Source organism: Falco rusticolus, chromosome 1 (genome assembly GCF_015220075.1).
Source record: "Falco rusticolus isolate bFalRus1 chromosome 1, bFalRus1.pri, whole genome shotgun sequence".
Classification (NCBI taxonomy): Eukaryota; Metazoa; Chordata; class Aves; order Falconiformes; family Falconidae; genus Falco; species Falco rusticolus.
This window is the reverse complement of record NC_051187.1, coordinates 82,855,912-82,873,051: the sequence shown is the minus strand read 5'-3', so window position 1 is coordinate 82,873,051 and position 17,140 is coordinate 82,855,912. Positions and strand designations below refer to the sequence as shown.

General features: G+C 45.8%; 1 protein-coding gene across 4 annotated transcripts in view; it reads left to right on the top strand.

Annotated features, from left to right (window-relative positions):
- The window catches only part of LOC119147850 (charged multivesicular body protein 3), a 40,296-nt gene that overhangs the window by 19,376 nt on the left and 3,780 nt on the right, over nucleotides 1-17,140 (top strand). For 2 of the 4 annotated variants that reach the window (XM_037387306.1, XM_037387297.1), the window contains exon 6: nucleotides 748-2,879. In XM_037387306.1, the coding sequence (XP_037243203.1) occupies nucleotides 748-2,326 (1,579 nt within the window). In that variant the 3' untranslated portion in view covers nucleotides 2,327-2,879. Of the gene's footprint in view, nucleotides 1-747; nucleotides 2,880-5,554; nucleotides 5,686-10,299; nucleotides 10,361-14,726; nucleotides 14,907-17,140 lie in introns of those variants that run through there. The other 2 variants (XM_037387315.1, XM_037387333.1) reach the window with 2 other exon arrangements.

The following is a 17,140-nucleotide window of genomic DNA, read 5'->3' as shown; positions in this document are numbered from 1 at the left end:
CTTTAGCCTTGAAGAGCCTCTTTTAGGTATGGATTTGGAGTTCATCCCCTCTCCGCTCCCTGCCTGCCAGACAGCAGGGGTATGCTTTTGGCGCAAAATCATCCAGCAGCGTGTCTGCTTCCTCCTCCACTGGTCTGTGATGACCTCTCTCACCAGACCTCTTAGCCTGTCTGCATCCTTCCTAAATGGCCCCAGCAGGAGGTGGATGCTTGTCAGCTTTGTTAAAGCAACTGTGAACAGGCCAGTGTCTTGTTAACTTCACCCCACTGCTTCTTGGCAAAACTAGGATGGAAGGAAGCACTGGGAAGGTTACCTGCAGGCTCAGGAACTGTGTGGGACATTGAGTTACGCTGTAGTGGTTATCATCTTAGCTGGAAGGCCAAGAAAAAATAGCTTCTAATACTAAAGCTTTATAATGAAGAGTCAGCTTGTGTATTTTTAAAATCCAGTTACAAAGCATGAATATACAGCCTTGTTTACTATAATGACCTATGAAAATTAATGCTATTCCTCTTCCTGTTTTATGAATACATATCTCTCTACAAGATTTCTGTAAGATAGATTACAGATGTATTGTAAGAATAAATACACTTTGCCAGAGACTATTGGCTGCCTGTATTTCCTACTACTATATATAAATGTTCCCAGGTGCTCAGCATGTCTCATTTTTGGGCTCGTAACAGAAATTCAAGGGCTGCAGCACCAGGGTTACGAAACTTGTCATCTAACCTGCCATTTTCTTTGTAGATACTGCAGGAGGAGGGGTTGGCTGAAGTCCACCCTCATTATGTCGGTTCCACAAACCAGTACCTCCAAGGGAAAAGTAATGCTTAAGGAATACAGCGGGCACAAAATCGAAGTGGAGCATATTTTCAAATGGATCACAGCCCATGCTGCTTCTCGGATCAAAACCATCTACAACTCTGAACATTTAAAAGAAGAATGGAACAAAAGTGACCAGTACCGTGTGAAAATATACCTGTTTGCCAACCTTGACCAGCCTCCGGCGTTCTTCTCTGCACTAAGTGTAAAATTTACTGGAAGAGTAGAGTTTATTTTTGTGAACGTTGAAAACTGGGACAATAAAAGTTACATGGCAGAAATTGGTATCTACAAGACACCATCGTACATACTTAGGACTCCTGAGGGGATTTACAGGTATGGAAATAACACTGGTGAATTTATTTCACTACGTGCCATGGATTCTTTTTTGCGCTCATTACAACCAGAAGTGAATGATTTATTTGTCTTAAGCTTAGTTTTGGTTAACCTGATGGCTTGGATGGACCTGTTTATTACACAAGGTGCTACTATAAAGCGTTTTGTGGTTCTTATAAGCACTTTAGGGACGTATAATTCATTATTAATTATTTCCTGGCTCCCTGTGTTAGGTTTTTTGCAACTACCATACTTAGACAGCTTTTATGAGTACAGTTTAAAACTCTTCAGGTACTCTAACACAACTGCGTTGGCTTCTTGGGTAAGAGCTGATTGGATGTTCTACTCTTCACATCCAGCCCTCTTCCTCAGCACATACCTTGGTCATGGTTTACTAATTGATTACTTTGAGAAGAAAAGAAGACGCAATAACAACACCGATGAAGTAAATGCTAATAATCTGGAGTGGCTGTCAAGCCTGTGGGACTGGTACACCAGCTACTTGTTTCACCCTATTGCTTCTTTTCAACACTTTCCTTTTGACTCGGATTGGGATGAAGACCCGGATCTGTTCCTGGAGCGGTTGGCTTTCCCGGATCTCTGGCTTCATCCTCTGATACCAACTGACTATATAAAAAACTTACCAATGTGGAGGTTTAAATGCCTTGGTGATCATTCTGATGAGGAAATATTGGAAACCTTTCAAGACGGTGAAAGTGACTCTGACAGTGAAAACAAAGAGGTCTTCAGTAGTGAAAAAGAAGTCTCGGAGGACGATGAGCTAAACACATTTCATAGGCGCAGTGAAAGAGAGCCTCGGTGCAGTGTTGAGACCTGTTTGTGTGCCAATAAGTATTGTCATCATGAGCCCTATGAACGGAGAGTGAGGTCTTACGGCTCATACAGCACCGCAGGTGACATGGAGCCGGACTGGTCAGCCTGGCCCTCCGACATGTTGCACTGTACAGAATGTGTTGTGTGTCTAGAAAATTTTACAAACAGTTGTCTGCTGATGGGCTTGCCATGCGGCCACGTGTTCCACCAGAATTGCATCGTGATGTGGCTGGCTGGTGGGCGACACTGCTGCCCCGTCTGCAGGTGGGCTTCATACAAAAAAAAGCAGCCATACACACATCCGCAGCCTTTGTCGAATGACTCCGCATCTTAGCTGTGTGCTGATGTCCTTTGTAAGCTTTCAGGATATTACTGCTTGCCTTTTAAATGTTAGTCACTTAAACGTTTATGTGGTTTGAAGTTTTAGTTTAAATGTTAGTGCAGTGAACTAAAATATACATGATGCTAACGTTAACAGAATCATTTGGTTGCCTTGTATGTTGAACTGAATGCATACTTATCATAAGTACAATAACTTTTTCTTCTCAACATCTGGAAACTTGATGCTGTTTTTGTAAGCACAAAAATCAAGCCTGCAACAGAAGTGTATTCCAGCAAACATTTACAAGTAAGGATGTGGGTGAAATTGAAATTCTAATTGGAGACAATTGCTTAATTTAAGTGTTTCTTATTTTAGAGTCTGTTCAGCACATCTTTGTTGAATAATGTATGTTGTAAGACAGTACCATTTAAAAATAATTCAGTGAAATAAATTATTTTAAAAGGAGATTTGTAATGTTAATTGTTTTGATAAATATTTTGTGTGTATGGTTACAGATGTCTTGCTGGCCTGATTTATCTGTGAAGACAATAAAAATATAACACAACTTTTGTGACTAATAAATCATCTCCTAGTGATGCAGCATTGCTCCAGTGTTAGCTACTGGCCAAGCAGAAGGTGGTGGTGGTTCACTGGGAACGACTTCCTTCATTAAGTCCTCTGCATTGTGAGGTGCTTCTCTGCTTGAGCGGTGTTTTTCCAGTTGATTACAAACTGCTGTATCAGACAGACTTTCTTTTACCAGCTGTCTCTCCAGCACCCTCATCTGCAGACATCTAGGAAGACTTAAGAAATGTTTCATGCCTCCAGGCACCATCTGTCCTCCCAAGTGGATATTCTTGTAATTATTGGAAGAGCTGTTTTTAATTGTATTTTTTTCCTCTCTTGTTTCCTTTTTCCTATTGCAGTACTGAAGCAGGCAGGTAGAAGGGGCACAGTATCACCAGCTCTCTTGTGGTCCAGAAAGTAATTGTTATTCCAGTTGATGCCTGCCAGTACATGCCCTTTATCTGTCATTACAGCCACAGCAGAGCAGCGGAGAGGCATAATGAGGGCAAAGATCACTTCTGCTTCCAGTTTGTGTGGCAGTGTGATGCTTAGCCTATGTGCTTATCATGAGTAGCTGGGGTTGAAATCCACGTTGTTTCAGGCCTGTCTTGAAACCTGCACTGCACTGATGCCTCACCATCCCAAAAGGGGAAGTGGCAGTGAACTTCTGTGGATATAAATAAGGCTGTAGTTGATACGCTGAAGTGCACAAGCCAGCTGCTGTATCACAGTCCGCTGTTGCCTTTTGCTGGTACCTCGGCATTTTGCCAGTGAGCAGTAAGTTCAAGCAATGCTGTGTCCTCAGGGCACCATGTGCTTCTGGAGCGAAGCTCTGCTGCTGACAGCTGACCTCCAAGTACAAAGCCTAAGCAGCTCCACTTCTGTGCACAGGTTCAGCCTTATTTGCAAACCATTATGCACATCAGTTTCAGCTGAAGACTTGTTTTAATGACCTCAGTTGCTCTACTACTAGTCCAATTCTTTTGATGAATGACACAAACTGCTGTTTAATTAGCAGGAGAGCCACAGAGGGCACATCCATATAGGCAGATAATTATGATCAGTAGATGGCTGTGACTGAAGGTTCGGTCCCCTTGTGTCCCTTAGCCTGGGTTATATGAATTGTTGTGATCTGGTTCCTGGTGATGCATCTGTTTCAAAATCTACAGCAGCTGGTGTAGTGTATCGGTAGTCCCAGCAGGAAAGAAACTGAAAAAAAAGCAGTTGGATATATTTATTTCATTAAATGCTCATGTCAGTAGCAGCAGAAGCATCCAAGTAGGTTTGTTTTCTGTGTAGTGCAGAATCTCAGAAAGCCCTTACTCAATGCGTTGACAGTTTAAAATCCGGAGAACAGAGCAAAGACTGCGCCTGTAACAAGGTCAGCAGTTTCGTTGCTTGCTTGTTTTGCCTTGCTGGGCTGGGTTGTGCTAGTACTTGTAAAGTGTCTTGAGTTAACTGAGATGCTAAATGTTCTTGGAAGTAGTGTTCTATTCTCTGGCATCTTGTGCCTGAATGCTGGAGACCAGCTGTCAAGAGAAAATGTCAAACGATTGATGTGAGATTACTTATTTCAGTAGGTTTAATGAGGGCAATCAGTGTTTTGTGCTATTTAGAGAGGGCAGGTTTAGATCATTTCTGAAAGTCTTTGCCAGTCTTAATTTCAGCAGTAGCTGTTTTGTTACACCGCTGGTACCCAGTCAGAAAAAAGAGCTCTCCTTTCCAAAGCGTATTTAGACCTGTCTTTGTTCTGCATTGGTTTTTTGGTAGGAGAGAAGACAAAAGATGAACTGTACGTTTTTGTACCTGTAATTTAAAATGTCTTCCTCTGGGAACTGGATGATGAGTGTAAGTATAATTGTATGGTATTAAGAGTTAGATTAATCTAATGCCCCCTCTTTCTTCCTAAGCTTGTGCACTCCTGTGCATGGGTGATGATTTCTGGCCCTCTGTGTCTCCACTTGTGCAGCGGGGCATAAGGAGATGGTGTGACTTGCTGGAGCTTACCCCGCAGCACCCAGCGGGGTAGCTCCAAGCTGTCCCATTGTTTTGGCCAGGTGACCCGCCGTGTGGCGGCGGGTGGAGGTGATGGCCAGGAGACTCGCCGTTTGCGGGCGAAAGTGGCGGCGGGTTGGAGGTGAGCCCGGCCCTGCGGCAGGGCCCCTCCGAGGCAGGCCTGGCAGCTGCAGGGAAGCAGGCACCACCTCCGGTGCTAGCGGCCTGGCTCTCCCGCGGGTCCTCCTCGGCTGCGAGGGGGAGGCAGGAGGTGTCGTCTGAGCGTCCCCTCGCACGAGCAGGTTTTACAAACGCTCTCACAGCGCCTTCCCGCAACCTGTGTGACCGGCCCCGGGCGGGTGGGGCATACCCCGCCCTGGCGTCTGCTCTGGTAACTGCAACGGCCCAGCACAAACCCCTGCCGGTCCGCTATGCAGTGCCACCGGCCTGCCGCCGGAGGGGGTGCCCGGGCTCTACGGGCCCCGGGGCCCAGGACCGTGCGGCCCCCCGGGGCCGGTCCCCGCCGGCCGCGCTGAGGGGCCGCGGGCGGGGCCGCGTGACGCCCAGCTGCGCCCCCGCCCGACGAGCGCTGGGAGCCGGCGAGGGGCGGGGCTGCTCGGGCTCCACCCACCCCTCCCCGCCCGGCGCGCACGGGCAGCGGCGGCGAGAGGAGCCGCGCGCGTGCGCAGTGCGGGTGCCCAGCCCCTGACGGCGGGCGGGGACGGGAACCCGGAAGGGCCGGGCGGCGCGAGGCGGCGGCCGCCATGGGCCTCTTCGGGAAGACCCCCGAGAAGCCGCCCAAGGAGCTGGTGAGGCGCTGGCGGCGGCTCCGCCCGAGGCGGCGGGGGTCGCGGCTCGGGGGCCGCGGCCTAGCGATGCGGCGTTGCCAGGCGCCGGGCGGGAGCGGCGGAGAGGCCGGCCGCGGCCCGAGCGAGGTGTGGCGGCACCGGAGGCCTCGCCTGGCGCCCTCGGGCTGAGGCGGGGCGGGGCGGCCGCAGCCCCGCGGCCGGAGGATGCGGGGCGGCGGGGTGCCCCGGTGAGCCGCGTCCCGCGGGGCTGGGCCGCGGCGGCGGCTGAGGAGCCCCGGTGCTCCATCCGCGAACGGGCCGCGGCACCGCGCCCCCTCACTGCCGAAACGCAGCGGCTTCTTCCCGCCCTGGAGTGCCGGCGGGACGCTCCCGCGCCGCGGGGTGTGCAGGGCCGTGAGGGCTGCGCCGGCTGCGCTCTGGGCGCCGCGGGGTGGGGTGGCTGAGCCAGCAGCCTCTGGATTTTTAGCTGGGTGTTAGCCGCCTTCCCTAACCTGTAGGTCTCCAGCGTCGTTAGGGACTTCTAGCTCCTGTTGCAAAGTCAGGCTTAAAAATATGAGTTGCTGAAGTATTGGAACCCGGGGTTGCTTTATTTTTGAGTCCACAGACAAACTGTGTAAGCCTTGCTTCTACCCACAGTTTTCTAATGTCACAGTAAAATGCAATATTCAAGATACTGACGTTTTCACTGTTGTCTTTTGTACATCACTACTACTGTGTTAATACAGAAACCTGCTGTTTGGTGAGGGGAAGCATCAAATACGTTGTTGTCTGTAATCTTTCTCCCTGTTGCGTTTTTTAGTACCTCCAAAGTTGAAGGCTTAGAAGAGCTGCAATGTCACAGATATTCCCTGCTGCTTTATAGCAACCAAGTCCCAGGGGAGCAGGTTATAGTCATCACCTGTTGGTCAGCGTTAGATAAGGAATGTACCTTTGATAGCGTACTTTCCCTTCCTTCTCTACTTGTGTCGGGGCACCATGCAGGTTGGCTATAGCTTCCTCCGTCATCAGTGGTGTTGGAAGATAATGCAGAAAGAACTGAGATTTGGAGACTGCTGCTCTCAATGGTGGGATAAAGCATCAGGCAACTGTTAACCCGCATGATGTGGTTATACTGCACTCATAACTTCTTGTTATTTCATATCTGATGGCCACTCTTTCACCTTCTGTAACTGACAGACTTGTCATGTTTTCCAGTAACACAGCGTGGCTGTGGGTTGTCTTGGAGCTGTTTTCAGAAAAGCCTACAAAGGCACTAGAAAACAGGCTCGTCTGACCCATAGGGAGAAGTGACGTGGGTTGTCTTGCTGTCATGAGCATGCTTTTGGGTTGCAGGCTGGCGTGATGACTTCAAACGCTGCAACGGTGATATTGAGAAACCAGTAACAGTGAGAAATTTCTTTTCTCCTGTATCTAACTGCAGCTTTAGAAAGAAGTTACTTCTGCTTACTAGATGATGGGGAAACAGCACCACTTACCTCATGTCTGCCAGCAGCTGTAGACAAGATCCTGCCCCTGAGTAGGGCTAGGGAAAGCAATCTGAGCACCACAGGAGGTGGCTGGTGATGGGAGGAGGTTGAGATTTTTGTGGTGGCAGTGGTTCGCCCTGGGTTCATTTGTATACTTACTGTTGATGGGAGAGAATTTGTTTAGGAATGATACAGGGCAAACATCTTCAGTCCTCGTGAGGAGCTGCTGATACACTTCAGCCTGTCTAAAGCTGGAAATCTACTATACATTTTAATGCCATGTTCAGCTTAAAAAGCGAATTTTCCTCCAGCGTGGTCCAAGGTTTATTTCAGCTTGGTGTTTTGCTGGCTGACTTTCCGGTGTGATGCAGTGCTGTGAGAAGGATGTTTTTGTTTATGTCAGAAGTGGGAGCAGAGTAGCTTTGTCAGCATGGAGTTGTGCTTTGAGTAATTAGCTTTACTTAGTCGGACAAAGTACTCCTATTCCCAGCATTGCTACCTCTGTGGTTCATAGCCCTGTCCCTGGTGTCCTGGGTGAGATTGGCAATACAGCTTCTTTACTGCTCAGTAGGTTGCTGTGTCTCATGTAACTGGAAGCGTGCTGCACTCTAGATGAGAGTCAGCAGAATTCCCTCCTCCTTTTATACACAAAACAGGTGATGAGCGTTGGGTAGACCAGGGAGTGCAGAGGCACGCAGCTCTGCCTTTATGAGGACAGTTGTGTGAAGCAGCTTATTCCTGTGCAGTTCGAGGGATGAGCTACCAAAGAGTTTTCTGCTGTCAGAATTAGCAGGGATTGATGACAACATACAGCTAGTTGTGGTTTAATGGTGTCTTTGTGCTGTTGTGCATCACAGAGACAGCATCTGTAGTTCATTTGACAATTGCTGACTGTGCTTGTACATGAAGGCTTAGTATGTGTTGGTTGGTTTTAGAATGCAAGTTGTAGAGCAGATCTCTGGAAGGTGTTAGGTTTGAGACATGACAGTGAGCCAGCCAGAGTTAAATCGTGTTTTACCTTGGTCTCTTCCCCTCACTTTTCTCCCTCTAGCATAGGCATACTCGAATGAGGGACCTTCTTAGCTTCTTATTGGGGTGAGGAAGCAGTCTGCAGAACGTATTCTGCTCTTTTGTGAAGAGTAAGAGGGGAGACTTCAGTCCGTCCTATAAGAGTTGTTTCAATTTGGGGGTTTTTCCTCCTGTAATAAAACAGGCTTCACCTAAAGGTGCAGGAGCTTTCTGAAACCCCTTCAAAACTTCTGGACACCCATAATATGTATGCATAGAGCTTTGCAGAGCTCTCAGGCTTGGGGTTTTGTGCAGCACATTTTGTGCTTGGGCATCCTGGGTGGCAGTTGATGCCGGTAGTCAAAACATGGTCTTGTTCACTGTGACTGAGAGCATTGCTTTTGAGACCATTAAAAGTCTAAGATGGTCTTGCTCTGCTGAACTCGTGCACTGAAGAGCGCTCTTTTTACAGCTTTGTTATAAAACATATTCAGGTAGATGGAGCGTTTTATTTGAATTAAAAAATCACATAAAAATCAGGGTGATTTTCATATGAAACTATTCATGCAGCCAACAACTTCTTGAATGGCCTGTGCACTGGCATGTACGGTGTGCAGGTGGATCCATGAACCATAACTCATCTTAATGCTTATAGGGTTTGTTTAGGTACTGTGCAAATCTGTGCTGCTAATAATAACAGTAGCATCAGAGCTTTCACTCTGTATTATCTTCTGATTCTTGTGTTCTGCAGCCCCTTTCTGCTTCTCAAGTTGCCAGAAATGCTTCCAGTTCTTGGTTGAATGTCTGTCAACTGGAGTCTGTCTGATGTCTCTGCTTTCCCCAGAAGGATGGGTGGGGCAAGTGGTGCTCCCCACATCCTTCAGCGCCCTGTGCTGGAGGAGCCAGGAGTGCTGGAACAGAGATCTTGGCAAGTCCCAGCAGGGGGGCTGTAGAGGGGGTGGCAGTGTTTGAACCCTGCCAAAGGTGGGGTAAGGGAAGCTGGAGGGCAGAGCTGCTGTGTAGAGGGACACTGAGCAAGCAGGGGGAATGGGCCAGCAGGAACCTCATGATATTGAGCAACACAAGGTTGTGCATGTGAGGCAACCATCCCTGCACGTAGGGGTGTGCAGCCTGGGGCTGGCTGGGCAGCAGCTCTGTGGGAAAGGACCTGGACTTCCCATGGATAATAAATGTGAGTTAGCAGTGCATGTGTGCAGTGATGAGGGCAAGCTGGGCTGTGTTAACAAGCTGTAATAATCACATTAAGGCAAGTGGTTGTTCAATTAACTCTGCTACTTTTGGCATTAATGAGGCCATATCTGCAAAACAGTGTCCTGGTTTGAGCACCCAGTTCAAGGGGGATATCAACAAACTGGGGAGAGTGTGGCAGAGGGCTCAGCAAAGTGGTGGAGTGGAGCCCATGACACAGGAGGAGAGGCTGAGGGAACTGGGCTCATTTTAGCCTGGAGAAGAAGGGGCAAGGGCCTAAAGCCTTTCACTGCCTCTAATGGGGCTGTAGTGAAGACAGAGCCTGTTGCTTTTCAGGTGTGCCCAGTGACAAGAAAGGGCTACAGCCACAGGTGGCCAGAGGAGAATTTTGAATTGAACATGAGGAAGGGTCTTCACCACAGGAGTGATTGCATGCTGGAACAGATGTCTGGAGTGGCTGTAAAGTCTCTGCCCTTGGACAGTATTAAAACTCAATGGATGAGGCCCTTGAACAACCTGAACTTGGTCCTGCTTTGAGTAGGAGGTTGGCTTGGGGTACCTTCCAACTGAAACGGGTAGTAGCACTTTTGGTGCTGTTGTCCTGTCCCAAAGTTCTTATCTTATGCTGAAATCCCCTGTGGCAAGTCCCCTCTGCACAGTGATGTCGATGTGATATGGGAAGTTAGCCAGGCAGTGAGTGCCTCTTTAACTCCTTGTTTTAATGTTAAGAGGAGTGCAATAATTGGTTGTATCTCTGCAATGTTTCTGTTATTATTATTAGAATAATGAAACATTTAAATGTTACTCATAACTTAAATCTTGTGCATTTTGAAGTGCTTCTTTTGATATGGAATGTTTAAGTTACATGAAAGTATTAAAAGCGTAGTTTTAAAATTGGAATTTCAAGTAACTCTCACTTTCTCTTTTTAAGGTCAATGAATGGTCCTTGAAGATAAGAAAAGAAATGAGAGTGATTGATAGACAGATCAGAGGTTTGTACTTACATTTCATTTTTCGTTTTTCCTTTCCCTGTCTGCCTTCAAGGGTTTTTTTGCTTTAATTGGGGGAGGCTGTGAAATCTAATAACCTGGGATACTCTTATCACATCTGGAATAAAGGAAGATGAATGTGATCCTGGGGCCAGAGTCAGTCAGTGTTACAAAATGATGTCACTGTGAAGTTCTCCAAATAAAATTTTCTAAAGAATCTGGATATTGTATGCTTCCAGTAGGACAATGCTCTTAAATCCCCTTTGATAAGATTAATTAGACTTATTCTCCAGAATTTCACCCATATTGATTTAATGAATAGTACTGGTGTGGTATGAAATTTCACATGTAGAAAGTTCTGTGGGTATGCACTGGCGTGAAGTGCACATGCTAAACAAAAGTAGCTTGCTGTCAGCTTAGGGAAATTACAAACAGAAGGAGGGGGGGACCAAAACACTTTTCTCAGTGGGTGTTTTGCTATTAAATTACAAACATCACACTTCTGAAGATGTCTTGAAAAGCAGAGTAGTTGCTTACTATTATACTGCTGCTAGTTCAGATTTTGTTCTCTCTTATGTTCTTCCCAGAATCAAAAGTAGGTTTGGGGCTAGACTCTTATTTTCCCTTTTTCATCTTCTGCCCTGCCTGCAGGATTGGTCCATTGGATGTGCTGGTAAAGGATATTTTGTGCCAGCGTCTGCTTTTTAGGCACATGCGTATTTTGAGTGATTCCTCAAGGTATACGTTCTCCCTTCCCCTGTCCATCCGCAACAACTTCTGGAGTAAACTGGCAGGGTTGATGTACAAATCAATGAGTGGGAGAATATGAGTTCGTTGGAGAGAGATGTTTGTGCAGTACAAAGTCTGTCTTTGTCTTCATCTGTAAAATGAGGAACAGGGTTTATGCCCCTTCCAGGAAAACTGATGTACAGTGATGCTCGTTTTTGTTTTTTTGATGATTTGATGAATTGCTTTGCATTCTCCAAGGCACTTTCTGTGGCTGTATCAGGCACAGGGCAACTGAAACATGGCTGGTCTGGTTAGCAAAGCTTGTTTTAGAGGTCACATCTCCATGGGAGGAAACTACCCATGTGTTTGCTGTCAATGGTTTCTTGAAAGTTTGGTTTTCTTTCAACTTTATTTGTGCCCTAATACTTCTAATGGCCTATATAGACTTTGGGTTCTGTGGTAGTCTAATATTTTGATGTGGATGTAAATCTAATTATTATAACAGCTCTAAACATGTCTGTATATGTATTTCAGAGTGTTACATTCAAAGATACAGTTCAGCTTGTGCGAGCTTAGACTAACCACCAGCCATCTGCTATTCTGACAATTCCTGTTAAAATAAAGTACAGGGTATCTTTGTAATGCCCATATTGTGCTAAGATTTCACATCTTGCCAAGTGTCAGCTGTGGAAGTATGTGGTTGTGCTGGACGCTTACCGGGCTGGCAGGCTGCTGCTGAAAGATGATAGCCATGTGCCACTAAGGTTTTTCTCAAAAATCACCCCCTGTAGTTGGATTCTGCCGTGGTTTATTATTTCAGTTGAGAATTACACAGGAAATTGCTGCAATCTTTGAGTAAGGATGCTGAGCTGAGACCTGTCTTAGTTTCCCTGGGGGAGGCTGTGGTAGATTTGTTTTGATACGGCAATGCTCGGATCCACCTGGGATGAACTGAGTGGGCTTGGATCACACAAACACTTGGCTCGTCCAGTCAGCGCAGTTACTGATATAGCAACATGCTGTTTCAAACCATCTGTCGTTGGACTCTTGCTGCTGTAGTGGTTTCTGTTTGGTGTAGGTTGCTTTTGAGGGCTTGGAAGATTTGAAGAAATGAAAGGTATCCTTGTGACTTCAGAAATGAAATTTTCAAGTTAATGTAGTTGGAGTTATACAGTGACTTTGTGCTTTACTGAGTTCACAAGTTACATTCGCAGGTGCTTCGCAGGACTGGTTTGTGCCTCTGTTGTGCATGGTAATGCTGCAGAGGGATTGGTGTAGTGACTTTGGCTCATGAGAGCATATAGCTGGCATTGACCTTCAGAGACGGAGTTGGCTGCTCTTGCATAGTTATGCCACTAATCTCATATTCAGCACTTCATCTGTGAAAGCATTCACTTGAGTACGGGGCCACCCTACGCTAGTTTGGATGTAGTAACACAATACTTGTGGTTGTTTTTAGCTTGACAAAGTGGATGTTGTAGTTCCTGAGTCCTGCTGGAGTACTCCTGGCGCTTTCTATTTTCTGCTGTACTACTTCAGCTGTTTCTTACCTGTTCTGATATGCTGGGGCTCAGCTCACTCCTGTGCCTGACATAGAAATGTCTTTGAGCTTGTGACATTTCTGCAGATGATAGTGGGAAAGCAGCAAGGAGTGTGTTTTTCTGATTATGAGCCTACATATTTCTGCCAGTACTTTAGGATAAAAATGCCATTGAATGATATTGAGAGAATGACTCATCTTGAGTACAGGGCTCATTAACTCCCACATGAGAAGCTGTGTCAAAGTCTCCAAGTCAGCCTGTGCCAAAAAGTGTGCATTGATGCCTTTGTTTTTATAAAAGGGCACTGATTCTTGCCTACGTGTCTGGTATAAATCAAGAAGATTCGAACAAAACCAAATTTGAATAAAGCCTTTGCTAGAAATAATTGTTCTTGTGGTTATTTCCTTCAGCCCTTTCCAGGAAGGTGAGCCTAACCCTTACTACATGAATTCTCTATTTACTTTAGGATAATTTTTTGTGGATTCTTAGGCCCACATTTCATCAATGGCTAATTTATTGCTGAGTATGGAAGAGGGAGGAGGTTGATAATGGAATCATAGAATATCTCAAGTTGGAAGGGACCTATAAGGATCATTGAGTCCAACTCCCTGCTCCTTGCAGGACTGCCTAAAATCGTATGAATTACGAATGTCATCACTTGTTCCTGCATTTCTTACTCTGTGAGCTTTTTGAGGTACCTGGCTTCTGCTGTACAGCCAGCATCATCTGACAAGGCAGACATATGAACAGTCACATCAGATTTGCTAGAGAAACCTGTGTTATTTAAGAACTCCCATTTGGAGTACAATGTTTCAGATCCAGCTATTTGGTGCTGATTGAGTATAGTCTCAGTTCAGTATTCCTGCTCCAGTATGCACATATAAAAAGCTGTTGAACGAAGCTGGGTGCCAGGAGAGTTTGAACAGGCTGTTTTAAGTTATATCTAATGATTTACCAGCATACTAGGTTTTCCTGATAAATTAATCCATAGCTTTGGTGCCAGCCAGCCAACTTGTAATGTGAATGTGCTGTTTAAATGAACACCCAGTGCATGTGTGTTTGAAGTATGAGCAGTAGGAACTCAGGATCTTAACTCCTGAAGTACAAGTATAGATTTGGTTGGATATCCAGTTGAGGCTCAATGAGTTGTGCCTGATGGAGGAAATAAGTCTGTCTGCAAGGATGAAGGCCTTTTTTGGCAGTAATTTAACAAATGTGTGGTTCTAAGTAACTCTTAAAGTCGTGGATGTGCCCTTAAAAATTCACTATATAAGTGGTTATGCTTTTTTTTTAAAGACAATGTATATCTAAAACTTTCTAGTCTCTGTGAGAGCAGCCTTCTGCAATCTTTCTGAATTAATTTTTTTCAGAAAAACACAATTCAGAGATTTAGAAACAGTGACAATTTTGCATACAGCAGCCCTCAAATTCACCTGAAGGTGGGTTAAGCTTTGGGTGGGTTAAGTTTAACCACATACGGGTTAAGCTTTGAATGTAGTCTGACAGGTAAATGTTTTACTAGTAAAATGCTTGTCTGTCTTCTGAGACTACTAGTTTTTAACTCCTTGTGACAGCTTTGTTCCCTCCTGGTGAGGTGGGGTTACCTGGTGATGAACACGAATGAGGTAATCTTGTAAGCAGAAAGTCAGTAGTCTTAAACTGTGTGTGTATGTATTTATATATATATATATATATTTATGTCAGGCTGGTTTAATAGTTGGGAAGTTACTCTGAAGCTGTAAGTCAAGTAGTGATCTCAGAGTACTTTGTTCTTACTGGACCTTTTTTACTTCTTAAGAATTCATCTTAGTCAGCTCACCTTCATGTAGAAATATTCCTGGACAGACCTTTACAGTACTCTTAACTGCAAAGGAAATTAGAGCTGGATGTTCAGTAATGAGAATTTTCCTATTCATATTTATTTGCATTAATCAGCTAACATGTAAATCAGCCTAGAACAAGGCCTTTGAGTAACAGAGGGAATCTGAAATCAAGCAGAAACAATTCTTTGTGTTGAAAATACACCCCAACAAATGACTGGTTTATCTTCCAAATTCTTAGCAGCTTGTCACTGTTTGTTGTGTTTTCCTGTGCCCCAGATATCCAGAGAGAAGAGGAGAAGGTGAAGCGGTCAATAAAGGATGCTGCCAAAAAGGGTCAGAAAGACGTGTGTGTGATCTTGGCGAAGGAGCTGATCCGCTCTCGAAAGGCCGTAAGCAAACTCTATGCATCCAAAGCTCACATGAACTCTGTTCTCATGGGGATGAAGAACCAGCTTGGTAAGAACAACTTCTGAGCCCAAGTACGATGACTCCTCTAGCATTAGAAGTGAGGTCTGGGTTTCCATTTTCAGAGTCAAGGTCAAATGCAGGCAGAGCTTGAATTTGGAAGCAATCTGACTCTTGTGAAAGGCAGCGCGTTCCAGTGAGCTTCAGGACCCAGGGAAATTCCTCCTGTAGCTGGCCCAGAGGTGTGAGGCTGCTGCAGTTCCATGCCCCTACATCCAGCTAGGCTGAGCACCTATTCCCAGCAGGCACATACACCCACACATGCTCACAGCAGTGCCTTTACCAGCACCCGTGTAAACGCACGGCTTTCACACAAAGATGAACAGCACTGACAGCTCAGTCCTGGTCTTCCTCTTCAGCTGATCAGGACTAAGGTCCACTAGTAGAACGCATGTGTATACATGCACACAATATATGGGTTGTTCCAGGCGCTGCTCTCGGATGCTTGGCTATCCAGCAACTGGCCACAGATCTCCGCCTCTGCCTGAGCTGCAGTAGGCCTCTGAGGTTTGTGTGTTCCATGGTCCACTTCAGTCCCTCCCATTTTCTACCTTTGGCTGTTCTCCTAAACATCCCATAATTAAGTTTCTCATGTTCGGTCATGTTGCTGCAATTCCCTTAAAAGAGACGTAATAATTTTTTTGTGAGTCCAAACATGCTCTTTTCCCTTGTCATACCGAAAAAAACCAACAAAAAGAAAACCGTCTAGACTTCACTTTGTAAGTTTAGAAGGCAGGCATTCTTTGTTGCAGCGCTGGGCACATGGAGATCAGCATTTCAGATCATGTGCGCCTATCTGACCAGCATTCCTGAATTTATTGCAACAAAACATATGTATTCATCCTATTTCCCTGCAATCTAATACATATTACAGCTACTTCCCCAAAATGATATATATATATGCATAAGGCACTTGCGTATGCACATTTTGCTCCTGGGGGTCTGTCTTAGCATATTTTGAGACCCCTGGTGGTCAACAAGTTGGTGAACTTCAGCTAAACTTCCTTGGGGAACATGCACACTGCCTGTTCTTTTATGACTTGGTTTGTTCTCTGTGCTGTATGGTTTTGACTGCAATGTTCCATTACCCCACTTCTCTATTGTTATATCCCAGCTGTCTCGGAAAGCTTGTTACGTCCTAGTGAGCTTTTTCAATAGGTAGAGTTAATCATTGCTTTAGTTTCAGCCTCTGTTAGTGATTTCTGTTATCTTAATTATATTGCTCGCATCCCATGATGAGTCCTGTGTCCCTGTAGGCAAGAACCCCTTTCAATCCGGAGGCCATTTCCCTGCTGCCCTGTCTGGGTGGGTTTCCCACCCTGAGCTGTGAAGTAGTTGGGGCACTCCCAGTTAGCTTCCTGGCGTTCCCACCCTCATTGTTCCCTGCAGCCTCGCTGGCTCTCTGTGTTTTGTCTGATTAGCTGCTCAGCAGATAATCTGACACCTCTTCTCAGCACCTGAAGGTTGCAGTGACATGAGAATCACGTACTCTGAAACGGTGATTTGGGGCACGCTTTCAGTGTGTGTTCCTAAACAGTTTGGATGAATGCCTAATGTCCCTGTGTCCTTGTGGAGCCTGTTGTTACAGATCCTCTCAAAATCTGTAATAGCGAAGTTTGTTTCCTTCAGTAGAATCCCCTTCATCTTGTAAACTGTTGTTCATCTAGCAAGTGTCTTAGGACACTTTAAGTCCTAAATGGAAGTGAGGGAACTGCATTTTTCTGTGGTGGGTTTGAATCTATTTGCCCTGTGGCTTGATACCTAGCTCTCTGTAAACCCTGCTTTGTCCTTCGGGCTCCTCCAGTACCCAGGGTATTTGCCTCATTCCTTATCCACGTCAGCAATCTGTTGTCATAGATTTCCTGCAGTATTTTCCATACCTTAGAGTGTTCCAGCATAACAAGAGCAGAGCAGAAAGCATTAAAGACAGGAGGGAAAGACTTGGTGGAGGTTAACACGGTACTGAAATGTCAAAGTACTTCCCCCCCAGGCTAGTATCCAAGCCAGGTGCTAGTAGATTTTAACACTAGATGAGTGATGAGCCTGGAGTCGTGATGTGAACCTTAAGCCCAAAGTTATGACAGGTCCAGTATGCGTCCAGTATATCTCCCCACATGCCTCATTCAGGAAGGGCCATCCTTGCAGCTTGAGATGTCCCTTAAAATGAACACTCAGAGCAGCCTTCACCTTATTACTGCTACCAGAGTCTTCATCTTACTGAGAAT